The sequence below is a fragment of the Microcaecilia unicolor genome, chromosome 7, assembly GCF_901765095.1.
Source record: "Microcaecilia unicolor chromosome 7, aMicUni1.1, whole genome shotgun sequence".
In the NCBI taxonomy this organism is placed as follows: Eukaryota; Metazoa; Chordata; class Amphibia; order Gymnophiona; family Siphonopidae; genus Microcaecilia; species Microcaecilia unicolor.
In genome coordinates this window covers 229,891,123-229,917,905 of record NC_044037.1, presented here as the reverse complement: position 1 = coordinate 229,917,905, position 26,783 = coordinate 229,891,123, and the positions used below count along the sequence as shown (strand labels likewise).

Sequence of the window (26,783 nt, the reverse complement as noted above, 5' to 3'; positions counted from 1 at the left end):
CCAATTGGAGTATCATAATAAGTCAATCTCTGGTGGGGAAATTCAAGCAGTAATTAAGAAGCTTAGTACATAAGTAATGCCACACTGGGAAAAGACCAAGGGTCCATCGAGCCCAGCATCCTGTCCACGACAGCAGCCAATCCAGGTCAAGGGCACCTGGCAAGCTTCCCAAACGTACAAACATTCTATACATGTTATTCCCGGAATTGTGGATTTTTCCCAAGTCCATTTAGTAGCAGTTTATGGACTTGTCCTTTAGGAAACCGTCTAACCCCCTTTTAAACTCTGCCAAGCTATCCGCCTTCACCACATTCTGTGGCAGCGAATTCCAGAGTTTAATTACGCGTTGGGTGAAGAAAAATTTTCTTCAATTTGTTTTAAATTTACTACACTGTAGTTTCATCACATGCCCCCTAATCCTAGTATATTTGGAAAGCGTGAACAGACGCTTCACATCCACCTGTTCCACTCCACTCATTATTTTATATACCTCTATCATGTTTCCCCTCAGCCGTCTCTTCTCCAAGCTGAAAAGCCCTAGCCTCCTTAGTCTTTCTTCATAGGGAAGTCGTCCCATCCCCGCTATCGTTTTAGTCGCCCTTCGCTGCACCTTTTCCAATTCTACTATATCTTTCTTGAGATGCGGCGACCAGAATTGAACACAATACTCAAGGTGCGGTCGCACCATGGAGCGATATAACGGCATTATAACATCCTCACACCTGTTTTCCATACCTTTCCTAATAATACCCAACATTCTATTCGCTTTCCGAGCCGCAGCAGCACACTGAGCAGAAGGTTTCAGTGTATTATCGAAGACGACACCCAGATCCCTTTCTTGGTCCATAACTCCTAACGTGGAACCTTGCATGACGTAGCTATAATTCGGGTTCTTTTTTCCCACATTCATCACCTTGCACTTGCTCACATTAAACGTCATCTGCCATTTAGCCGCCCAGTCTCCAAGTCTCGTAAGGTCCTTCTGTAATTTTTCACAATCCTGTCGCGAGTTAACGACTTTGAATAACTTTGTGTCATCAGCAAATGTAATTACCTCGCTAGTTATTCCCATCTCTAAATCATTTATAAATATATTAAAAAGCAGCGGTCCTAGCACAGACCCCTGAGGAACCCCACTAACTACCCTTCTCCATTATGAATACTGCCCATTTAACCCCACTCTCTGTTTCCTATCCTTCAACCAGTTTTTAATCCACAATAGGATTTTTCCTCCACGACCCTCCAATTTCCTCTGTAGCCTTTCATGAGGCACCAGACCCTGATGGGTTGAGCTCTGAATTTTATAAGATCTTGGCTGATCATTTTATTCAGTCCTTTCATAGTGAGAACACTGGAACTGCTGGGGGAATACTAACACACACATGTTTTTATCCTGCTATAGCCTGGCAGAGATAAGTTGCTGGACTCATTACTCAGTTGGGAGCTGTTTTTCCTCACTTGGTTCATGGTGATCAAACAGGTTTTGTACCTGGTAGGTATGCCTCAGTGAATATACTGAGGACGATCACAGTAATCTTTATAAGGCAACTAGTAAAAAAGCCCCGTTTCTGATGCAAATGAAACGGGGGCTAGCAAGGTTTTCTTCTGTGTGCATGTGGGAGTGTGTGTGTCCCTGCCCTCTCTCCCCTCCCCCCTCCGAGTCCTTCACTGCTTTGCTGTGTTTTCCTTCACTGACTGTTTGTGTTACAGAGAGGGCGGGGCAGACACTCATGGGGAAACCGGATATCTCTCCCCCTTCACACTTCCGGCTGGAGGCTTCATAGAACGTTGGTGTTGCCTTTTATATAGAGAGATAATAGCCAGTTTGGATGCTGAAATAGCGTTTGATAAAATACTTTGGGAATTTATTTTTTTGGGGGGTGCTGGCCTAGTTTGGCATCTTTGTTGTTTTTCTTTTTTTTTTTTTTTTCAAAACTGGAATAGAGCATTATATAGCAGGCCTACAGCACAGCTGTCAATTAATGGCTGCATTACTGATTTTTTTTTGTGTTGGCCAGGAGCATCAGGCAGGGCTGCTCATTGTCACCAATGCTGTGTCCTTGCCCTGGAGCCCCTGACCACAAAAATTAAGCAATCAGTGAACATCCAAGACCTTCATGTGGGGTCACAAGAGTATAAGTTTAAAATTTGTTTGCTGATGATATGCTTCTGTTTTTGGACAAGGCCAGCACAATGGTCCTCAGGATGATCCATTTGATCAACCAGTTTGGATCATTTTCAAGTTTGAAAATTAATTTTGAAAAATCCAAGGCTTTAGTGCTAACTAAGGGTTTTAGAAGCCAACATGATCCTACTTTTCCAGGGGTTACTTGGGGTGTATATTGGTGCTGATTTGGAGGTGATGTATCAAAATAACATCCAAGATAAAACTGACTCTTGACAGTTGTGTCTAAAATGGAAAGAGTTGCCACTGTTACTTTTTGGGCAGGTGGCATTGGTAAAGATGGTTATGCTGCCTGAACTACTTTACCCGCTACAGATGTACCCTGTATGAATAAGACCAAAAGATGAATCCTATTACAGTGGCTTTATTGGCTCCTTCCTATGGAATTACAAACAAATTTGTTAAGCAAATCTTACCTTAGACAGAGCCAGGAGATGAGTGGGGCTCCTGGACCTTAGATTGTATAATGTTACAACTATACTTCAGTGGTACATGAACTGCATTCAGGAGTTTATAAGTATGCTCCAGACTATTTATGGAAGGATTGCACTTCGCCTCTTTTGTTTGCAAACCTTTTAAACCAAAACCTGCATAAGGGATTAATCAACCTTTGGCTCCGCCGATACACCCTCTGATTGTAGTGTGATGCTGGTAACACACTACGTTTGGGGGAGGAAGATGGGTGTTGCCCCTTAGTGGAACTTGTAGATTAAAATACTAACAACCTAATGGGTGTCACTACATTGAGCAGTTGAGGGATTTAGAACAAACAGGCTTTCCCTCATTCCACCAAGTGAAACAGTGGACGCTCCCTAGCTTCAGTATGTTTCAGTACTTTCAAGTACGTCATTTACTATCTGTCTCTGGGACACACTGATTCTGAGAGGTATCACTTCACTTCGCTAAATAAACTATTTCTGAGCATTCCGCATAATAAGTTAGCCATTTGGTACCAAATCGGCAGAAACCAACACCCTGCTAATCTCAATGGCTTGGTGCATTTTTGGAGCCAGCAAATCGGGGAGGACATTCCCTAGCAGAATCTTGCTCAGAGCTTTGAGAATGGGTTTCATAACCTTTCCAATATGAACTTGCAAGAGACTTATTTTAAGCTTTTACATAAGGCTTACATCCCTAGGTTAAAGGGAAGCAAATGCAAATGCATATTTGGGAGAGTGAGTTCTATGAGAAGTGTTTGTGGTTTCCTGGCACACACTTACATCAATTCATAGAATATAGTAAGCTGCACACTTTTTGGACTATAATTTTGTCAGTTAATGAGAAAGTAATGGGGGGAAAGGGAAATGGGACTTGATATACCGCCTTTCTGAGGTTTTTGCAGCTACATTCAAAGCAGTTTACGTATATTCAGGTACTTATTTTGTACCAGGGGCAATGGAGGGTTACGTGACTTGCACAGAGTCACAAGGAGCTGCAGTGGGAATTGAACTCAGTTCCCCAGGGATCAAAGTCCACTGCACTAACCACTAGGCTACTCTTCCACTCCATGAATCATACAGTAGATTGTTCCTATAAAACGGCATTGTTGGGTATAGATGAAGATCTGTTGTGCCAGGGGCTTCCAGACTCCAATAGAAAATGTATTTATATAGCTTTGACTGTGGCTAAGATGATCATTCTCCAGCACTGGGTGGTGACATCGATTCCATCTGTGCAGCACTTGTATACGCATATGCAAAATATGGCTTGTTTGGAACTCACCAGGGTCAGCAATACTACTACTACTACTACTATTTAGCATTTCTATAGCGCTACAAGGCATATGCAACGCTGCACAAACATAGAAGAAAGACAGTCCCTGCTCAAAGAGCTTACAATCTAATAGATAAAAAATAAATAAAGTAAGCAAATCAAATCAATTAGTGTGAACGGGAAGGAAGAGAGGAGGGTAGGTGGAGGTGAGTGGTTATGAGTCAAAAGCAATGTTAAAGAGGTGGGCTTTCAGTCTAGATTTAAAGGTGGCCAAGGATGGGGCAAGACGTAGGGGCTCAGGAAGTTTATTCCAGGCGTAGGGTGCAGCGAGACAGAAGGCGCGAAGTCTGGAGTTGGCAGTAGTGGAGAAGGGAACAGATAAGAAGGATTTATCCATGGAGCGGAGTGCACGGGAAGGGGTGTAGGGAAGGACGAGTGTGGAGAGATACTGGGGAGCAGCAGAATGAGTACCCTCCCTGCCCACAAACCCCAAATATGAAATACTTGAGCCGGCGGGAATCCCCAAACCCTGCCAGCTGAAGATTTCCTCCTCCTCAAGCAGCCAACACTCCCCCAAATGGCAGCCGACAGCACTTGCCTCAAACTGATGCTGTTGCTGGGAGGCCATGCATGCTCAGTGCTTTGGCATGTGCAAAAACTCAGCACGTGCAGAAGGGCCGGCTCAAGTGCTGCCGGCTGACATCCGGAAAAGCGCCGGCTGCCCAAGGAGAACAAAAATCCCCAGCTGGCAAGGCCCGGGAATCCCCACCAGCCACAGCACGACTGTCACAATTTTGGGTGGGCCTGAGTCCAAAGTGGGTGGGCCCTGGCCCACCTGTGGCTACGCCACTGTTTAACAGAGGTCAATATCAGAGGTCTCTTCACTTGAGGTATTTTGGCTTCTGGCAGACATACAGGAATACATTATTCAACATAGTGAATTCCAGCTCGGGGAGGGGGGGGGGGGAACTAGTCTTTGGGGGTAAAGGGGTTGGAAGGGGCTTGGATGTGTGTGATTGTTGAGTTAGGTGACTGAATATATGAGTTATACAGGGGATCAGAAATGCATATCCACAGTGCACTTGTAGCATTATCTAGTCCTCCTCTGATTAAGTCCTCCACTGCTAACTCCAGACTCAGTTCCTTTTATCTTGCTGCACCATATGCCTGGAATAGACTTCCTGAGCCGGTACATCAAGCTCCATCTCTGGCCGTCTTCAAATCTAAGCTAAAAGCCCACCTTTTTTATGCTGCTTTTAACTTCTAACCCTTATTCACTTGTTCAGAACCGTTATTTTATCATCCTCACTTTAATATTCCCTTATCTCTTGCTTGTCCTGTTTGTCTGTCCTAATTAGATTATAAGCTCTGTCGAGCAGGGACTGTCTCTTCATGTTCAAGTGTACAGCGCTGCGTATGTCTTAGTAGCGCTTTAGAAATGATAAGTAGTAAGAGGCAACCAGAAGGGGATTGCATTATGTTCAAAGCTTTCTAGGGTGACATTCACTTGTTCATGTGTATTTATATGGTGCTTAGCCTTGTCTGTTATTGTGTGTGTTGAATTCCAAATCATGGCCTTTTGTACTGGCTACTGTGTTTATGCACGATAAAATTAAAAAAAAAAATCTAAAGCATCAAAGCTATAACATGATGTTTCAAAGACAAGGTTAAGTAAATTGCTATAGTGTAAGTATCTAATATCAGCATAAGAGTGCTACTGAGATGACCAGTAAGCCTAGAATTTTTTTTTCCCCCTGTGAAAAGTTTTTGAATGCAGGATGAATCTTTGGTATGTTGCCATTTTGTTCTCACACATTTTCTTTCTGTAGTCTTGGGTCACCGTCGAAAGAGCACTGAACCAAAGAAGCTTCCAACTACTGAAGAAGAGCAAATATACCTAGAGGGTACATGTGCAGCAGCACATGATGTGAGGCTCTCAATGTTACAGCGCTACTTTAAGGATGTAAGTGCTCAGTGGTCATGTAAAATAATATTGTCTTTCAGTACTGTACTTGTTACATTAAATTCTAGTTTGGAATATAATTTTTATAGATATGTATTTTAATTTTTTGATAAGTGGTAAGTCTTGAAAAAGAAGAAAAGACGAAAAAAAAAGCCTACCCACTAGAAAAGTCAGTTGGAGTTCCATCATTCTGTATTGTAATTTATCATGATCCAGAAATCTCTCCCATGTCCAGTATCATATCAATAGTGCATGTTTCTAGTGGTATCGTAACTGTGATGTGCTGAAAAACACCTACCTTAGCCTTATTTTCCTATGCTTTGGGGGACTCTAAGTAAGGCATTTTTTGACCCTGGTCTTCAGTTTGTCAATGACCATGTTTCTCTGATGAGGTGAATGAGCAGTCTCACAGCTGAGTAACATTGTTACTTTGTGGTGATGGATCTATCCTAGAGCTTTCCAAGAAATTTTCGTACATCTTTTTGGGCATATATTGTAGCCTCTATTTCTCCGAGGACAAGCAGGCTGCTTGTTCTCACGACTGGGTGACGTCCGTGGCAGCCCCCACCAACCGGAAAGAAGCTTCGCGGGACGGTCGGCACGCAGGGCACGCCCACCGCGCATGCGCGGCCGTCTTCCCGCCCGTGCGCGACCGCTCCCGCCAGTTCCTTTTTTTCCGCGCCTGGAGAGAGTCGTGTTTTGCGCTCTCTCTGTTCAGCCGCCGGATCGTTCGATCGCGTATACGCTGATCGTGCTTGTTTTAACTTTGTTTTTCGGTATTTCGTTACCGCCCGGTTTCTTTTAAAAAAAAAAAAGAAACCCTGCGCGTGTGGGACACGCGCTCCCTTTTTTCCCTCGCTTCCAGCGGGGACGCCACGTTGCGGCCTAGTGGCCGCTCGGGTCGTTTGTTTTTCGTGGTGTGATTTTAGCCACCATTGACGACTTTGACTTCGCCGACGCGATTTTTCCGTCGATGTCCTCGAAGGTCCCGAGTGGATTTAAAAAGTGTGGTCGCTGCGGCCGGCCGATCTCGCAGACCGACACCCACGCTTGGTGCCTCCAGTGCCTCGGGCCGGAGCACAATCTCAAGTCGTGTTCTTTGTGTCTCGGTCTCCGGAAACGGACTCAGGTTGCGAGGCAAGTTCTGCGGGACCGTCTTTTTGGAACTTGTGCCGGCCCCTCGACGTCGACCTCGAAGGCATCGGTATCGACGCCCGGCCCTTCGGAACCGGTATCGATGCCCGAGACATCGGCACCGATGGCAGCGACCCCAGGAGAACAGGTCCCGTCGGGCCGCCGGTCCTCCGGTGAGAGTGGGGGTGAGAGGCCGCGTGGGCAGTCGGCCCCGGTCACGCCCTCAGCTCGTGGCCCACGGGACCGAACCCTGTCTGACCCGGTACCTCGAGACCGAGGGGGATCGACCTCCTCCTCCTCCATGCCCTCCGGCGCCGGTGACGTGCATCGGAAGAAAGACAAGAAGCGTCGTCACCGGTCGCCTTCGGTGCATCCCGATGTCGGAGAGGAGGCGACGCCGAAGCGTCATCGTCGTGAGGAGAGGTCTCCGTCGGTTGTGGAGGTACCGACGCGTCGGGGTTCCGGCACCTCGGTGCCGTCTCCTGGCCCCCAGCAGCTTCCGGCACCGACACCCTTACCGGCCCCACCGCCTTTCCCGGCAGCGGGCCTGGACGAGTGCCTCAGAGCCATCCTTCCGGGGATCCTGGAAGGGCTGATGCGCCAGGCTGTGCCAGCACCCCCGGCGCCGATGACTGTGGCGCCGGCGAGCTCTAGCCCGGCGCCGGGGCTGTCGACACCGCCGCCGCTTGCGGTGCCGGTCTCGACCGCCACGCAGGTGGAGTCCCTGTCGACGTCGATGGAGGGAGCTCCGTCCCCGCCGGCGCGGGAGTCCTCCGCTCGACGACACCGAGACCTTGGTGCCTCGACGTCGAGCCGGGCCCGGTTCAGGACTCAGCTACATGAGCTAATGTCCGATACCGAGGATGAGGACTCGTGGGGGGAAGAGGAGGACCCTAGATATTTCTCCTCAGAGGAGTCTACGGGCCTTCCCTCGGACCCCACGCCTTCACCGGAGAGGAAGCTCTCACCTCCTGAGAGTCTCTCCTTTGCCTCCTTTGTGCGGGATATGTCTATCAGCATTCCCTTCCCCGTGGTCTCTGTGGAAGAGCCGAGGGCCGAGATGCTCGAGGTCCTCGACTATCCATCACCACCTAGAGAGTCCTCCACGGTGCCGCTGCACAATGTCCTGAAGGAGACGCTGCTCCGGAACTGGGTGCGACCTTTAACTAACCCCACCATTCCCAAGAAAGCAGAGTCCCAGTACAGGATCCACTCTGACCCAGAGCTCATGCGGCCCCAATTGCCCCATGACTCAGCGGTCGTGGATTCTGCTCTCAAGAGGGCACGGAGTTCGAGGGATACCGCCTCGGCGCCCCCGGGGCGGGAGTCTCGCACTCTGGACTCGTTTGGGAGGAAGGCCTACCAATCCTCCATGCTCGTGACCCGCATCCAGTCATACCTGCTCTATATGAGCATCCACATGCGGACCTATGTGCAACAGCTGGCGGACCTGGTCGATAAGCTCCCGCCGGAGCAGTCCAGGCCTTATCAGGAGGTGGTCAGGCAGCTGAAGGCGTGCAGAAAGTTCCTGTCCAGGGGTATTTTTGACACCTGTGACGTGGCATCTCATGCTGCGGCCCAAGGTATAGTGATGCGCAGGCTCTCATGGCTGCGTGCCTCTGACCTGGACAACCGCACCCAGCAGAGACTGGCTGACGTCCCTTGCCGGGGGGATAACATTTTCGGTGAGAAGGTCGAGCAGATGGTGGACCAACTGCATCAGCGGGAAACCGCTCTCGACAAGCTCTCCCACCGGGCGCCTTCAGCATCCACCTCCACAGGTGGACGTTTTTCCCGGGCCCGGCAGGCTGCACCCTATTCTTTTGCAAAGCGTAGGTACAACCAGCCGGCCCGAAGGCCTCGTCAGGCACAGGGACAGCCCCAGCGCGCTCGTTCTCGTCAACAGCGTGCGCCTAAGCAGCCCCCTGCGCCTCCACAGCAAAAGCCGGGGACGGGCTTTTGACTGGATCCACGGGAACATAGCCGCCCTACAAGTGTCCGTACCGGACGATCTGCCGGTCGGAGGGAGGTTAAAATTTTTTTCACCAAAGGTGGCCTCTCATAACCTCCGACCAGTGGGTTCTCCAAATAGTGCGGTGCGGATACGCCCTGAATTTGGCCTCCCTGCCTCCAAATTGTCCTCCGGGAGCTCAGTCTTTCAGCTCCCATCACAAGCGAGTACTTGCAGAGGAACTCTTCGCCCTTCTCAGCGCCAATGCGGTCGAGCCCGTACCACCCGGGCAGGAAGGGCAGGGATTCTATTCCAGGTACTTCCTTGTGGAAAAGAAAACAGGGGGGATGCGTCCCATCCTAGACCTGAGAGGCCTGAACAAATTCCTGGTCAAAGAAAAGTTCAGGATGCTTTCCTTGGGCACCCTTCTGCCAATGATTCAGAAAAACGATTGGCTATGTTCCCTGGATTTAAAGGACGCATATACTCACATACCGATACTGCCAGCTCACAGGCAGTATCTCAGATTCCGCCTGGGCGCACGGCACTTTCAGTATTGTGTGCTGCCCTTTGGGCTCGCCTCTGCCCCACGAGTGTTTACCAAGTGCCTCGTGGTGGTAGCGGCCTACCTACGCAAGCTGGGAGTGCACGTGTTCCCATATCTCGACGATTGGCTGGTCAAGAATACCTCGGAGGCAGGAGCCCTCCGGTCCATGCAGTGCACTATTCAACTTCTGGAGCTGCTGGGGTTTGTGATAAATTACCCAAAGTCCCATCTCCAGCCAACTCAGTCTCTGGAATTCATAGGAGCGCTGCTGAATTCCCAGACGGCTCAGGCCTACCTTCCCGAAGCGAGGGCCACCAACCTCTTGGCCCTGGCTTCGCAGACCAGAGCGTCTCAGCAGATCACAGCTCGGCAGATGTTGAGACTTCTGGGTCATATGGCCTCCACAGTTCATGTGACTCCCATGGCTCGTCTTCACATGAGATCTGCTCAATGGACCCTAGCTTCCCAGTGGTTCCAAGCCACCGGGAATCTAGAAGATGTCATCCGCCTCTCCACCAGTTGCCGCACTTCACTGCTCTGGTGGACCATCCGGACCAATTTGACCCTGGGACGTCCATTCCAAATTCCGCAGCCCACGAAAGTGCTGACGACGGATGCATCTCGCCTGGGGTGGGGAGCCCATGTCGATGGGCTTCACACCCAGGGTCTGTGGTCCCTCCAGGAAAAGGATCTGCAGATCAACCTCCTGGAGCTCCGAGCGATCTGGAACGCACTGAAGGCTTTCAGAGATCGGCTGTCCTGCCAAATTATCCAAATTCGGACAGACAATCAGGTTGCAATGTATTACGTCAACAAGCAGGGGGGCACCGGATCTCGCCCCCTGTGCCAGGAGGCCGTCGGGATGTGGCGTTGGGCGTGTCGGTTCGGCATGCTCCTCCAAGCCACGTACCTGGCAGGCGTAAACAACAGTCTGGCCGACAGACTGAGCAGAGTCATGCAACCGCACGAGTGGTCGCTTCATGCCAGAGTGGTACGCAAGATCTTCCGAGCGTGGGGCACCCCCTCGGTGGACCTTTTCGCCTCTCAGACCAACCACAAGCTGCCTCTGTTCTGTTCCAGACTTCAGGCACACGGCAGGCTAGCGTCGGATGCCTTTCTCCTCCATTGGGGGACCGGCCTCCTGTATGCTTATCCTCCCATACCTTTGGTGGGGAAGACCTTACTGAAGCTCAAGCAAGACCACGGCGCCATGATTCTGATAGCGCCTTTTTGGCCCCGTCAGATCTGGTTCCCTCTTCTTCTGGAGTTGTCCTCCGAAGAACCGTGGAGATTGGAGTGTTTTCCGACTCTCATTTCGCAGAACGACGGAGCGTTGCTGCACCCCAACCTTCAGTCTCTGGCTCTCACAGCCTGGATGTTGAGGGCGTAGACTTCACTGCGTTGGGTCTGTCTGAGGGTGTCTCCCGGGTCTTACTTGCCTCTAGGAAGGATTCCACTAAAAAGAGTTACTTTTTCAAGTGGAGGAGGTTTGTCGTGTGGTGTGAGAGCAAGGCCCTAGAACCTCGGTCTTGCCCTGCACAGAACCTGCTTGAATACCTTCTGCACTTATCAGAGTCTGGCCTCAAGACCAACTCAGTAAGGAATCACCTTAGTGCGATTAGTGCTTACCATTATCGTGTGGAAGGTAAAGCCATCTCTGGAGAGCCTTTAGTCGTTCGATTCATGAGAGGCTTGCTTTTGTCAAAGCCCCCTATCAAGCCTCCTACTGTGTCATGGGATCTCAACGTCGTCCTCACCCAGCTGATGAAACCTCCTTTTGAGCCACTGAATACCTGCCATCTGAAGTACTTGACCTGGAAGGTCATTTTCTTGGTGGCAGTTACTTCAGCTCGTAGGGTCAGTGAGCTTCAAGCCCTAGTAGCTCATGCTCCATATATCAAATTTCATCACAACAGAGTAGTGCTCCGCACCCACCCAAAGTTCCTGCCGAAGGTGGTGTCGGAGTTCCATCTTAACCAGTCAATTGTCTTGCCAACATTCTTCCCCAGGCCGCATACCCGCCCTGCTGAATGTCAGTTGCACACATTGGACTGCAAGAGAGCATTGGCCTTCTACCTGGAGCGGACACAGCCCAACAGACAGTCCGCCCAATTGTTTATTTCTTTCGACCCTAACAGGCTAGGGGTCGCTGTCGGGAAACGCACCATCTCTAATTGGCTAGCAGATTGCATTTCCTTCACTTACGCCCAGGCTGGGCTGACTCTTGAGGGTCATGTCACGGCTCATAGTGTCAGAGCCATGGCAGCGTCGGTGGCCCACTTGAAGTCAGCCACTATTGAAGAGATTTGCAAGGCTGCGACGTGGTCATCTGTCCACACATTCACATCACATTACTGCCTCCAGCAGGATACCCGACGCGACAGTCGGTTCGGGCAGTCGGTGCTGCAGAATCTGTTTGGGGTGTAAATCCAACTCCACCCTCCAGGACCCGAATTTATTCTGGTCAGGCTGCACTCTCAGTTAGTTGTTCTTCGTAGGTCAATTTCTGTTGTACCCTCGCCGTTGCGAGGTTCAATTGACCTGGGTTCTTGTTTTGAGTGAGCCTGAGAGCTAGGGGTACCCCAGTCGTGAGAACAAGCAGCCTGCTTGTCCTCGGAGAAAGGGTATGATACATACCTGTAGCAGGTGTTCTCCGAGGACAGCAGGCTGATTGTTCTCACCTACCCTCCCTCCTCCCCTTTGGAGTTGTGTGTTTCATCTTTTGCTAGTCATTCAACTGGCGGGAGCGGTCGCGCACGGGCGGGAAGACGGCCGCGCATGCGCGGTGGGCGTGCCCTGCGTGCCGACCGTCCCGCGAAGCTTCTTTCCGGTTGGTGGGGGCTGCCGCGGACGTCACCCAGTCGTGAGAACAATCAGCCTGCTGTCCTCGGAGAACACCTGCTACAGGTATGTATCATACCCTGTCCCTGTAGTGTTTAGCACTTTGTCTTTTTCTACTTAATGTTTCAAGTGTTTTGTTGTAAACAGCTAAATCAAAACAGAACCAATCCCAATATTTGTAGTAGGAGAACTCTGGTACTAACCCTATCAATGTCTAACTTTATGAAAGGGATATAGGAGAATTCAGTATAGCCGCACCTACAGCCGAGCATAAGTCGCAGTGAATCAAGCCGATATACTGCTCACTTAATTGCTGTATACATCACCAGTCTCCTTTAATTTACTCCAATTTTATGTGCGTGTTTTCTTCAATGAAATTTTATACACCTAGTTAAATGCACCTTCCACCCAGGGCCGGTCTTAGGCGACCAAGGCGGCCGCATAGGGCCTCGCGCTTAAGAGGGCCACGCGCGGCGCGCCTCAAGTCTGCCTCCTCCCCTCCCGCGCGAGTCTTGCACCTTCCCCCGCTCGTGCCCATCCACGTTGTCGCTCGTTTTTAAAGCCCTGAGGCGTTCTCCCTCCGAGTCCGACACCGGCGATTCCCATAACCTGCCTTCTGCCAGCGTCGGGGCGGGGCCTCTCCCTCAGACGCGTCCCACCTCTGCGCAAGACAGGAAGTTGCATTGAGGAGGCGGGACGCGTCTGAGGAGAGGCTCCGATGCTGGCAGAAGGCAGGCTTTGTGAATCGCCGGCGTCGGAAGGAGAAGCCTCAGGACTTTAAAAACGATGACCACGCGGATGGGAGAGAGCGGGCGGAAGAGACAGGACCCAGAGGGGGAGGGAGAAGGCTGCCCAAGAGTTAGGTATGGATAGCTGGAGGGGGTGGGCAGGGGAGAAGAGAGTTGCTGCTGGGTATGGATGGATGGTGGAGCGGGCAGGGGGGAGAGGAGGGTTGCTGGACTTGGATGGAGGGGAGGAGGGTTGCTGGACATGGGTGGAGGGGAGGGTTGCTGGACATGGGTGGATGAAGGGGAGGGGAGGGTTGCTGGACATGGGTGGATGAAGAGGAGGGGAGGGTTTGCTGGACATGGGTGGATGAAGGGGAGGGGAGGAGGGTTGCTGGACATGAGGGGAGGGGAGGGTTGCTGGACATGGGTGGATGGAGGGGAGGGCAGGGGGGAGAGGAGGGTTGCTGGACATGGGCGGATGGAGGGGAGGGAAGACTGGAAGGAGATGCACATGGATGGAGGGGAAGGGAGAGAGGAGAAATGCTGGACATGGATGTAGGGGAGGGGAGGAAAGTAGATGCACATGGATGGAGGGAATGAGGAGAAATGCTTGATATGGATGGAGGGAAAATTGCTGAATTTAAGGGCTGGATCAGAACACTTTCAAGGCAGATGCTGAAACTGGAGAAAGGATAGGGACAGGGCTACAGATGGTAGACAGGACACATAAGGACACAGGAGGATGGGGATGTGTTGAGAGAAAAAATATCAAATGGAAAGAAGACACTGCATAAAACAGAAGACACTGGGACCAAAGCGAATAGAAAAACTAAATGATCAGACAACAAAGGTAGAAAAAAAAGTATTTTATTCAGAATTTATTAATTGGAATATGTCAGCTTTTGGAAATGTGCATCTGTGATATTTTGCATGTAAGTTTCAATTTTTCTAGTATTGCTGCATGCCGAGTCTGACTTCTTCAGGTAACTTTCCACAGTTCAGTATTTTGCCTTCGTATCTGTTGTGTCATGTGTTTTTCATGTGTGATCTGTTGGATTATTTGTAGTGAATAATTAGCAGATTTTATACACACAGCTTCAGCTTTAGAAATGTTAATTTCTTTCTTCATCTCTCTCTCATTCACCCCTGAATAATTCACTGCTGAGTCACTTTAAAGTTGAAGTAACAAAACATCTGTTTACTCACAGTTTGTAGTTAGATTATAATCAGACAGGCTTATATTTACATATTACTATACATTTGTATTATCAGCTCCTTCCATGTGCTTAGATGGTAATGGATGCTCACACCACCATAGATCCTCTCAGGTTAGGAGAGATCATGAGCTCCATGTGCTCCATGTGCTCCATCTGCTGCATCTAACCCCCACAGGAAGTTGCATAGCTGTGTGACCTCTCTAAGTAATTCACATCAGAGGTCACAGAGTAATCACAGAGAAATAATATCTGACAGGCAATGCATGTAAAATACAATTACATTCCAACAAACCCCTTCTCATGCATAACTGTCATGCAATTATTTATTCATACAAAGTCCAAGCTTTATACGCAAATTCACAAAATGTTCTCTGGGTAACGGTTTGGTCATGATGTCAGCTGTCATCTCACTGGTGTGACAATAGTGTAGACTGATGACCCCTTCTTTTGCCAACTCTCGCACGTTGTGGTATTTCGTTGCGATGTGCTTGGTGCGTGACTGAACCTTGTCATTCTGTGACAGTCGGATGCAGCTCTGATTATCTTCCATTATCTGGATTGGTCTCTTTTCAGCTATTCCAAAATCCAGCAAAAGTTTTTCAATCCACATCAGTTCTCTGCACGCTTCCGATACGGCCACGTATTCAGCTTCTGTAGAAGACAAACTCACAATACTTTGTTTATGACTGGCCCATGAAATTTGTACATTTCCATACATAAACACATATCCACTTGTGGATTTATAATTAGAATGATCCCCTGCCCAATCTGAATCACAGTAACATATTAGTTTTGGATTACTATTGGCTGAAATCTTTAATTTACAATCAATGGTACCCTTTAAATACCTTACCATCCTTTTAACTGCAGTCCAATCTGATTTGGTAGGTGAGCTGACCCTTCTGCTCAAAATTCCTACTGCATTTGCTATATCAGCCCTGTACGTGGTAGCTAGATATAAAAGCTTACCTATGGCTGATCTATATTGGATGTTATCTGGTAAAGGTTCTCTTACTGTTTCATCCTTCAGAAAATCAGTGATCATGGGAGTGCTTACAACTTGGGCATCTTGCATACCTAAACTTTCAATAAGCTCATTTATTTTCTGCTTCTGGCTTAGAAGATAAGAACCATCATTTTGTTTCTCAATTTCTATACCAAGATAGTATGACACATTACCAAGTTCTTTTATCTCAACATTGTGGTTTAAACACTTTACAATGTCCTTGTACTCTTGCTCACTTTCGCTTGCAATGAGCAGATCATCAACAAAAGCTAAAATGTATGCATATTGTCCATTTGTGCACCTAGTGTACAAGCATTTATCTGCTTCACCTTGCTTAAATCCTAAATTTGTCAATATTTCATGCAATTTTTCATTCCAACATTCTGCACTTTGCTTTAATCCATAAAGACCTTTGTTTAATTTACACACTAGCTGTCTTTGTTTTGTATTTATGAAACCTGTTGGCTGTTCCATGTACAAGTCTTCAGTTATTTCTCCATGAAGAAACGCTGTTTTCACATCAATGTGGTTGACTTGCATGCCTTTTGAGACTGCAATGCTCAGAAGTGTTCTTATTGTCGTGTGTTTCACTACAGGTGCAAACACTTCATCAAAATCTTCTCCATATTTTTGAAGATATCCCTTTGCCACTAATCTGGCTTTATACCTTTCCACTTTTCCTTGTGCATTCCTTTTTAACTTGAATACCCATTTGCATCCTATAGCTTTCTTGCCAGGAGGTAATTTTGTAAGAATCCAAGTATTATTTTTATCCAATGCATCAATTTCTTCTTGTGCAGCTTTATGCCATTCAGCAGCTTCTTCTGCTGACATTTTCTCAATCTCATCCCATGTTAAGGGCTCTTGAGCTTCTGCTGACTTTGTTAGGTAAGACAGTCTTGGGGGTGGAACACCTTTGTTTTCCCTGGATGAGCGTCTGACAACAGGTTGGTCCGACCTTTCCGCATCCTCTATATCTGAGAGTTCTTCTCCAATTGATTCCCCTTCTCCAACTGTACTGTCTTCTTCAATGATCCTTTCTGTGTCTGTTTCCTCTGTCTGTTCCTCGTTAGATACAGATGAGTTGCTTTCAGACATCTGCCTTGGTATGGCATTTATATACACTGGCATGTCTATTATGGTTCTAGTTTCATATTCTGGATGATAAGGCTCATCTGGGATAATCCAGCCTTTATCAACCCTTTTGTTTTCATCAAAATATGTAACATGTCTTATGCCAACAATGCCAGTTTTCAGATTCAAAATTCTATATCCTTTGTGTCCTGGAGCATAGCCAACTAAAATGCCCCTTTCTGTTGTGGAATCCAGCTTATGCCTTCTTTGCTTTGGTATATGAGCATATGTTGTACTTCCAAATGTTCTTATGTGTGACAGGTTTGGCTTCCTACCATGCCATGTCTCATGTGGTGTGCGCTCAGCGCCTTTAGTTGGCATTCTGTTTTGTAGGTACACTGCTGTGAGAATGGCTTCCCCCCATAGTCTTTTAGGGAGATTGCTATCTGACAGCATACATCTGGTCATTTCCACAAGTGACCTAAATTTTCTCTCTGCAACAGAATTTTGCTCTGGTGTATAAGCTACTGTTGTGATATGCTGAATGCCTTCTTGTTCTAGAAATGTGCGCATGCTTTGTGAAATGAACTCACCACCATTGTCGGTCTGAAGAACCTTTGGTTTTCTTTCAAATTTATTGCTCACCATGGCTACGTATTTCTTCAGCATGTCTGTGACTTGACTTTTTTCTTTCAGCAAATAGGCCACACAATATCTAGAGAAATCATCCAAGAATATTAGCACAAATCTGTTATTTCCCAATGATGGGATATTAAACGGTCCACATAAGTCACTGTGTATTAAGTCCAGTACTTTATTACTCCTATTTCCTGTGTATGCAGGAAATGAGGGTCTCACACTTTTTTGAGTAACACAGTCTATGCATTTCTCCATTTTACCAGCATCTGCACTTATCTGAATGCCGGTGGCCAGTTGCTTACTGTAAAGATCCTGGATCACCTTAGAATCACGATGTCCCAGGCGGCGGTGCCAGATTTCCAGACTACTTTTACCATCATTCTTCCTTACTTGCGCCAGATGTGAGGCTTCACCTGAAATGCTCAGTTTATAAACATCATTATGCATAAAAGCTTCAGCATACACTTCATCATTTTTAGAGATTGTGCACTTACTGTTTTCAAAATGAATCGCAAATCCCTTCTTATCTAATGTAGATACACTAAGCATATTGCAAACTGCTTGGGGAATATACAAGACATCACTTACAGGAATTTCTTTAACTTCATTAGACACTTTGCATTTTAAGAATCCAATACCTTTTGCTTGGATCTTAGCAGTCCCTGCGTTTGCAGTTTTAAGAATACCTTCCTCTGGACACATTTCCTGAAAGAAATCCTTACAATTGGTTAAATGGCATGTGCTCCCTGAATCCAAAATCCAAGTACTTTCATTTGAATTATTATTTACCATAGTCAAAGATTTTTCTGCCATTAGAAAGCCCCTGTGTTTATCTTTGTCCTTCATACATTTCCTGGTTTGAAAATTCTTTAGTTCCATTGGCTTAGGTGAGCTAGAGGGAGTGTTTTGTGTTTCCTTACACCATTTAGATACATGTCCCTCCTTTCCACATGAGTAGCAATCAGCTTGCCCTTGGGTGGAGTTTTCCCATAGCTCCGCCTTCCTCTGTTCTTTGCCAAGAAATTTGTTTCATTTCTCTCTGACTTGCTTTGAGAACACATCTCCTCAGAATCATTTATTATGCATTCCTGCCTTAGTTTTGATGTTGCCTGTTCAAAGGATTGCCCTTCAATGGCCTCATTTACAGACCTAAAAACATCAAACTTCTTTGATAGTGAGGTAAAAAGAAATGCTCTTTTCAATGCATCACACATGGGAATTCCAGAAAGTTCTAGCTTTTGAAATGAAGACATAAGATACATAATGTGATCATTACATTTACTTTTATCCCTTAATTTGGTTTCATTCAACTCTGCCAGCCAAATTGGTTGCTGCTTTGCATATGTAGTTGCATACATAGTTCTCAGTTTATATAAAATGTCCTTTGGTGTATCTTTTCCTTCCACTAATATGGCTTGTTTCTCTGAGAGAGCTTCCAAAAGCATGCACTTCACATAATAGTTTGCATTGTCCCATTCAGCCATATTTTCAGCTGTTCTGTCTTGGTCTAAGCATATATCTAATCTTTTTGCTCGAAGGAGACATATGAATCTTAGTTCCCACTGCCGATAATTAAACTCAGTTAATCTAGGCACCTTGAGAGAATAGAACAATGGTGAATTTCTTCCCTCAGCCATTTTCTTAGCCTTCTGTCTGCTGTGTGGGGGGAGAGAGAGACAGACTGAATCTTTCCTTTAAAACTTAAGAGAAAAATGTGGCCTTTTTTTTTTTTCTGCCTGGTAATATTTCTCTTCTTTTTCAATTCCTGAGCCTGGGCCCATAACCCTTTTGTTGGATTATTTGTAGTGAATAATTAGCAGATTTTATACACACAGCTTCAGCTTTAGAAATGTTAATTTCTTTCTTCATCTCTCTCTCATTCACCCCTGAATAATTCACTGCTGAGTCACTTTAAAGTTGAAGTAACAAAACATCTGTTTACTCACAGTTTGTAGTTAGATTATAATCAGACAGGCTTATATTTACATATTACTATACATTTGTATTATCAGCTCCTTCCATGTGCTTAGATGGTAATGGATGCTCACACCACCATAGATCCTCTCAGGTTAGGAGAGATCATGAGCTCCATGTGCTCCATGTGCTCCATCTGCTGCATCTAACCCCCACAGGAAGTTGCATAGCTGTGTGACCTCTCTAAGTAATTCACATCAGAGGTCACAGAGTAATCACAGAGAAATAATATCTGACAGGCAATGCATGTAAAATACAATTACATTCCAACATGATCAAGGTGCAGTATTCTGCTAGTGTGTAGTATTTGCAGCCCTTTTTGGTTTTTTTCACTAGGTTGTGTACTGGTGTTTTAGAGTCTGGTGTAATTACAGTGCTGCCTTTCCATGCATAAGGTTGTAGCTCGTCCTGTCCTTGGAATTGGTTCTGTTATGGTTTGGTAAGGTTATGAGTGCGTTTTTGCACAAGTTTGTGTATAGTGTTTTGCAGTGGAGAGATTGTGTGTTGGCCTTACTGAGGTGTCACCGAAACATCAGAAAGGGTGTAGAGCCTAAATCATGACACACTACCTCTTGAAGGATCTACATATGGTCGTTAATAAAAGGAACTCATTGTGAACACTATCCACCCTAAAAGGGTGTTTTGTGGCTCTACATGAGGATTGTGATATTATGATCCCTTGTTTCATATTGTTGACGGTCTGCATTTTCCGTATGGGTGGTATATTGGTGTATTAGGGTCTGCCCAGTGTAATATTTATGGTACAGTAAGGTTCTGAGTGTGTTTTTGCACAAATTTGTGCATAGTGTTTTGCAGTTGAGCGATTGTGGTTAGTATATGCTTTGAGCAACCACTTTATTCTTTGTCATATGATACATATCTAATATCTAAATTTAATTAAAAGTCTATCTCTAATATAGCTGATTTATGGAAACATTTGGTACTGTAAATGTGTTGTGGGTTTTTTTTAAATGGGAACCTATGCACTTACATCTTTTTTGGCTACTTGGGGTTGGGGATCTCTGTGTTGCCTCTCTGGTTTGTTGGGTTACAGAGTAATAGGGGAATTTGAAAGTACTGAATTTTTTCTTAATATTTTTCCTTTGTTCTCCTTTGTTTGGGAATTGGAACTACTAATTGTACTGGACTTGAACTGAATAATTTCTGGGGAGGGGGGTTTCATGATAGCATTGTGCTCATTATTTCAATCAGTTTTTCTGTACAAGTTTAGCTTCATTTGTCTTTATTTGAAATTTCATAAATAAAAATTTTCTAAAAATTGAATAATCTTATCAATGGGGTGGAGCTAGGGTAGGGGCGGGGCTAGGATGGGGCCCCACCAACTTGGTCTGCACAGGGCCCCGCACTTGCTAAGACCGGCCCTGCTTCCACCTTCTGGCACTCCTTGTCCCTGATGAAGGAGTTTCTGAAACGGGCTGTCTGTTGGACGAAGTTGCAGCACTATTAAGATGGTTGGCTGCCTATTCATATGGAGGTGTTGGGTTAAGACTGTTTAATTTTCTGGAGTAGTTTTGAAAAAGTGTCTTCTCATTTGAATTTGAGGGTGACTCTTATACTATTTTTGAAACCCATTATTGCACAGAAAGAAATGATGGCACATATTGCCAAAAATTTACTGCCAGGTCGGGAGCAGTGTAGAAGGTTTTCAGGAGAAGATTTCTTGTTAATTTCTCACATTAAACTGGGGGTTTTGTAGCTTTTTTGCAAGTAGAAGAAAGCCCATGCAACTTTAATCGCTGATGGTGAGAAACTAAAATGTGTGCAGATCAAAGCAAAACTGAAAGCACAGTTTGGCACCTGTTTTTCTGTGCTTAAATATGAATCTTTCAAAAAAGTTTAAGTGCAAGCCATTTTTGAAAGGCTCATATTTACAAACACAGAAGAACAGCGCCAGTATGTACTATCACTTCCAGTTTTGTCTGGCCATGCTCGTAAGAGCCACACTTACCACAAACCCCTTGTGCGCATGTACCAGACACATTCCTCCTCTTGCTTTCAGTTTATTAGCATATTATTTTCATATCATTTCCTTGAGCATCGGTTGGCTATTTTTCAGTGCTGTTGCTGTGCTATGGGGTTTTGCATTGTGGTCTTTAGCATCTGGCTTTGAGCATCGGCTAATTAGATTATGAGCTGTCAGCAGTTGGAGAAATAGTGATGTGAAAAAGTTTAACTCCCTCCCCAACCCCCACACACTTGTTTTTCCCTATTATTGCATACAGTGGGGGAAATAAGTATTTGATCCCTTGCTGATTTTGTAAGTTTGCCCACTGACAAAGACATGAGCAGCCCATAATTGAAGGGTAGGTTATTGGTAACAGTGAGAGATAGCACATCACAAATTAAATCCGGAAAATCACATTGTGGAAAGTATATGAATTTATTTGCATTCTGCAGAGGGAAATAAGTATTTGATCCCCCACCAACCAGTAAGAGATCTGGCCCCTACAGACCAGGTAGATGCTCCAAATCAACTCGTTACCTGCATGACAGACAGCTGTCGGCAATGGTCACCTGTATGAAAGACACCTGTCCACAGACTCAGTGAATCAGTCAGACTCTAACCTCTACAAAATGGCCAAGAGCAAGGAGCTGTCTAAGGATGTCAGGGACAAGATCATACACCTGCACAAGGCTGGAATGGGCTACAAAACCATCAGTAAGACGCTGGGCGAGAAGGAGACAACTGTTGGTGCCATAGTAAGAAAATGGAAGAAGTACAAAATGACTGTCAATCGACAAAGATCTGGGGCTCCACGCAAAATCTCACCTCGTGGGGTATCCTTGATCATGAGGAAGGTTAGAAATCAGCCTACAACTACAAGGGGGGAACTTGTCAATGATCTCAAGGCAGCTGGGACCACTGTCACCACGAAAACCATTGGTAACACATTACGACATAACGGATTGCAATCCTGCAGTGCCCGCAAGGTCCCCCTGCTCCGGAAGGCACATGTGACGGCCCGTCTGAAGTTTGCCAGTGAACACCTGGATGATGCCGAGAGTGATTGGGAGAAGGTGCTGTGGTCAGATGAGACAAAAATTGAGCTCTTTGGCATGAACTCAACTCGCCGTGTTTGGAGGAAGAGAAATGCTGCCTATGACCCAAAGAACACCGTCCCCACTGTCAAGCATGGAGGTGGAAATGTTATGTTTTGGGGGTGTTTCTCTGCTAAGGGCACAGGACTACTTCACCGCATCAATGGGAGAATGGATGGGGCCATGTACCGTACAATTCTGAGTGACAACCTCCTTCCCTCCGCCAGGGCCTTAAAAATGGGTCGTGGCTGGGTCTTCCAGCACGACAATGACCCAAAACATACAGCCAAGGCAACAAAGGAGTGGCTCAGGAAGAAGCACATTAGGGTCATGGAGTGGCCTAGCCAGTCACCAGACCTTAATCCCATTGAAAACTTATGGAGGGAGCTGAAGCTGCGAGTTGCCAAGCGACAGCCCAGAACTCTTAATGATTTAGAGATGATCTGCAAAGAGGAGTGGACCAAAATTCCTCCTGACATGTGTGCAAACCTCATCATCAACTACAGAAGACGTCTGACCGCTGTGCTTGCCAACAAGGGTTTTGCCACCAAGTATTAGGTCTTGTTTGCCAGAGGGATTAAATACTTATTTCCCTCTGCAGAATGCAAATAAATTCATATACTTTCCACAATGTGATTTTCCAGATTTAATTTGTGATGTGCTATCTCTCACTGTTACCAATAACCTACCCTTCAATTATGGGCTGCTCATGTCTTTGTCAGTGGGCAAACTTACAAAATCAGCAAGGGATCAAATACTTATTTCCCCCACTGTATATAAAACACTGAATGGTTTCTGGTCTTTTTTCAAATGATTTTATAGGTTTTCCACTCAGAATACAATACAAAACATCTTCCAAAAGTAAACATCCTTAACACAAAAAGTGTAAGAACATCTAAGCCCCCATCCCCCTTCCCTCCCCCTGCAAAATCACTACATCCCAATTCAACAGTAGAGATTAATCAATATCAAACTTCTTGCTGTTGAGAGATATGTATTGTAAGTATGGGTCCCAAGTAGAAAGGTATTGCTTTTCTCTCTTGATTTACCCGCCTTGTTTACTTCTTATAGGGCCAAAACATGAACACGATCTCTCCAGGTCCAATATGATGGAGGATCTGTGACTGACCAAGAACATAATACACATTTTTTGCCAAGCACTATCAATTTACTAATCAACACTTTTTGTCCTTTCTCCACTGCACCCAGCCCAACAGAAATGTCAAACAATATCAATTAAGTAGGGAAATGGATTCTGCCTTAAACAATTGCACTTATGTAAAGTATACCCTGTGTGAAGAACTCGGAACAAGCACTCATGAAGCTCTGCGCTATGAATCAATTTAGGTATTTGTTTAAGAGAAAGCTATATTCCATTCCAACAATGACTTCCTCAGGTATTATTCCCATCAAGCTGTCAGTGTACTAAACTCTTTGCACCCACCCTCCCCATGTTAGATTCTCTCAAGTTTTTTTTTTTTTTAAATTATTCATTCTTCAGCGACTGAGTTAAAAATTTTCAGTTTTAAGTTGTTTCGGTCAAGGGATTGAATATAGTATTTTAAGTTGACAATAGGCAAAACAGTCTCCCCACCTTACCTCTGTGCAATGCCTAAACTCATCATAGTACCTCCTGGAGCAAGAATGTGATCTATCAAGCCAATACCTCGGTCCTTCCATCTAGGAAAGGTATTAGCCATCCCCTGTTGAAATTGCACATTGCCTCAAATTGGCAGCTGATTTGGCCCTTCAAGGGCACTACCCAATCAATAGGTCATTTAGTATCTTTCAGAGATCTAAAAAGCATGGTCTCTCCCAGAGAATATAGTAATAGCCTACGTGGGAGTTGGAGAAGTGATCTGATGATATATGGTACATAAAGTATGTGCTCATATGTTATAGGGGTATAATCATTTCAATGCAAACGTGAGTCTCCCAAGTGTCTCATTAGGCAAGCATAGTTATACAGCTGTAAATGTGGGAGACCCAACCCCCTATTCTGCCAGTTCCCATATAAATATATCAGCTGCATCTTAGATTTTGTCCCCTCCCAACAGAATTTTGCCACCATTTAGTTAACAGAAGATAAATCTCTTCTCAACAACAGGAGGGGCAAGACCTGAAGCACATACACCTACACAAAGTGGAGGAACGATCAGTCCCTATGAGCGTCAGCAAGAGAGAATCCAGGGAGTAGGGTGTATAGGCTCTTCCAAAGGACCAAGGGAGACACCAGTTCAAAAAAGTTATCTTTATTTAAGCAACTGAAATGACTCGACACAGCTGCTGTGTTTTGGCGTCAAAACGCCTGCTTCAGGAGTCTCGTGATGTTCATTGTATAGAAGTGAGCTATGTCTCCAAGATCACATACAATTTTAAATGGATAAAGTAGATCCAAAGTCTGTGGACATGCATGGAATTTCTGTATGTGATCACCTTTTTGAACTGGTGTGTCCCTTGGTCTTTTGGAAGAGCCTATACACCCTACTCCCTGGATTCGCACATACACCTACGCAGGAAAGACCACCATGTGATATAAACTCACTCAACCTGACAAGGAGAGTGGTAAAACAGACCAACTCTCCAACTTCCTCTTCGTTGAGTCTAAAAGAAACCCAACCGTGAGGGAATATAGCAATTTGCTAGATTAGGGTAGCTGAATTCGTAAGTACTTAAAGGACTGATTCACCCATTGTAGTGGAAAGTCTCCCTTCCATTGCTGCTTTGATGCCTCTGGGGGCAAGGCCTCTGATTTAGAAAGATTTCATTTTAAGCCAGCATAGTTCCTATATACTGCAAAAATGGCAGCGCGAGAAGAGAGACCTGAGGAATCGTTCAGGTAGACCATTAGATCATTCGCAAAGGCCACGATCTTAAATACAACCCTCCCCCTCTCCTATGCCTTTAACTTCTGGGTTAGTAATAGTTTCTCATATCAAAGGGTGTAAAGTCAGTACTAAAAGCATAGGTGACAATGGGCAGCCCTGTTCGGGTTCCTCTACAGATGGCAAAGTCTTCAGATAGGTTTCCATTTAATCACATCCTGGCTTTTGGAGTAAAATACAATGTGTGAATTGCTTCTACAAATGATCCCTTAAACCCATGATGTTGTAACACATGCATAAATCCCACTTTACTCTATCAAATTCCTTATTGGCATCAAAGCTTATTAGTAGGGAAAGTACTCTAGACCGTTCCATCGAGGTCAGGATTTTCCTAATATTTTAAACTGTGTATCTGTCCTGCACAAATCCTACCTGGGCCTCTTGGATCAAGGAGGGAAGTACTCTAGCTAATCTGTTGGCCAATACTTCCACCAGTTGCTTAATTTCAAAATTCAGTGACAGTATGAGTTGATAAGATTCTGGAAGCAATGGGTTTCTTCCTGGCTTTGAGCCAGGATTGATTTGCCTGTCAGTCTTTGTGATACCAAGCAATCATTATACATAGCAGTCAGAACTGGGAGGATGCTTCCCCCAAGAGTTTATAAAATTCTGCTCTGAACCTGGGGCCTTCATAAGAGGACCCTGCTTTATTGCCCAGGCTACCTCCTCCTTTGTCACTGGGCAGTTTAAATATTCTCTAGTTTAGTTTAGGAAGCTCCAAATTTTCCAGGTATGTTGCACCTTGAAGGCCTTCTTGTATAGGCTGATCATATAGATCCCCATAATATTCCTTAAAAATGTGACACATATCTCTGTAAGAGTGTTTAACCCTTTCAGCATTACCTTTAAGTCCCACTATTCTCCTAAGGCCCTCATTGGATGAAATCAACTTCACCAGAAACTGTCCCCTTTGTTACCAAGTTGGTAGAGTTGATATTTATAATAAGAAAGGGATTTCTTGGCTCTTTGATGCAATAATTCATTCATTGAGGCCTGTAAAGTCAATACAGTTTTGTTTGTTAAGCCCTATCTCTAGGTTTATTTTAAAACAAGAGTAACTTAAGATATCCCCTCTAAGCACTGCTTTTGCTGTTTCCCATAAAAGAACAGGATTATTTTTGTGGCTTGAGTTAATGGAGCTATAATTTTGCCAGCACTTTAATATATATTCATGAAAACGTTTGTCTCTATAGAGATCTAAAGGAAACTTTCAAAGAAATTTCCCCTTTTTATAACTGGCATCAGCTCAGTCCACCCATAGCATGGCATGGTCAGATTTTTCACATGGGCCAATCTTTGCACTTAATGATTGAGGTCATTAAGCAGTTGGATAGGAATAGATAGTCTATATGAGATCGTGTGCTATGTGCTCGTGAAAGATGGGTATAATCCTTTTCAGCTGGATGTAAAATCTGCCAAATATCCAGGAGATGACATCTGAGGGAGCCTCTTATTAGGGCTCAATTTGTTTTTACGGGGATTGTATAGTCTCTTCCATCTTCCCTGTAATTCCCTTGCCCGTAATGTCTTGTCTGTCTGTTCTACCTAGATTGTAAGCTCTTTGAGCAGGAACTGTCTCTCTATGTCAAATGTTCAGCGCTGCGTGCATCTGGTAGCGCTATATAAATGCTATTAGTAGTAGTAGTAGTAGTATTGTGAGATCTTACAATACTAGGGTCCCATACTGCACTAAAGTCTCCACCCAGAATGATGGGTATATCCTCAGTTTGTAACTTAACTGTTGATAAAAATTATTATCATACCCCAGATGACATCATAGCGACTGATTGTACCTGCAGCTCCTTGGATTTTGTCCTGATTCGCTGTGTTGGAGCGTCTCCCTTCCTGTTGGAGTAGGGGCAAGAG

The 26,783-nt window shown here is 45.6% G+C and overlaps 1 protein-coding gene across 1 annotated transcript in view; it reads left to right on the top strand.

Annotated features, from left to right (window-relative positions):
- UBR3 (ubiquitin protein ligase E3 component n-recognin 3) overlaps positions 1 to 26,783 on the top strand; it is a 686,242-nt gene that overhangs the window by 422,993 nt on the left and 236,466 nt on the right. The window contains 1 exon segment of the mRNA XM_030210854.1: positions 5,728 to 5,861. Coding sequence (XP_030066714.1) covers positions 5,728 to 5,861 — 134 coding nt within the window.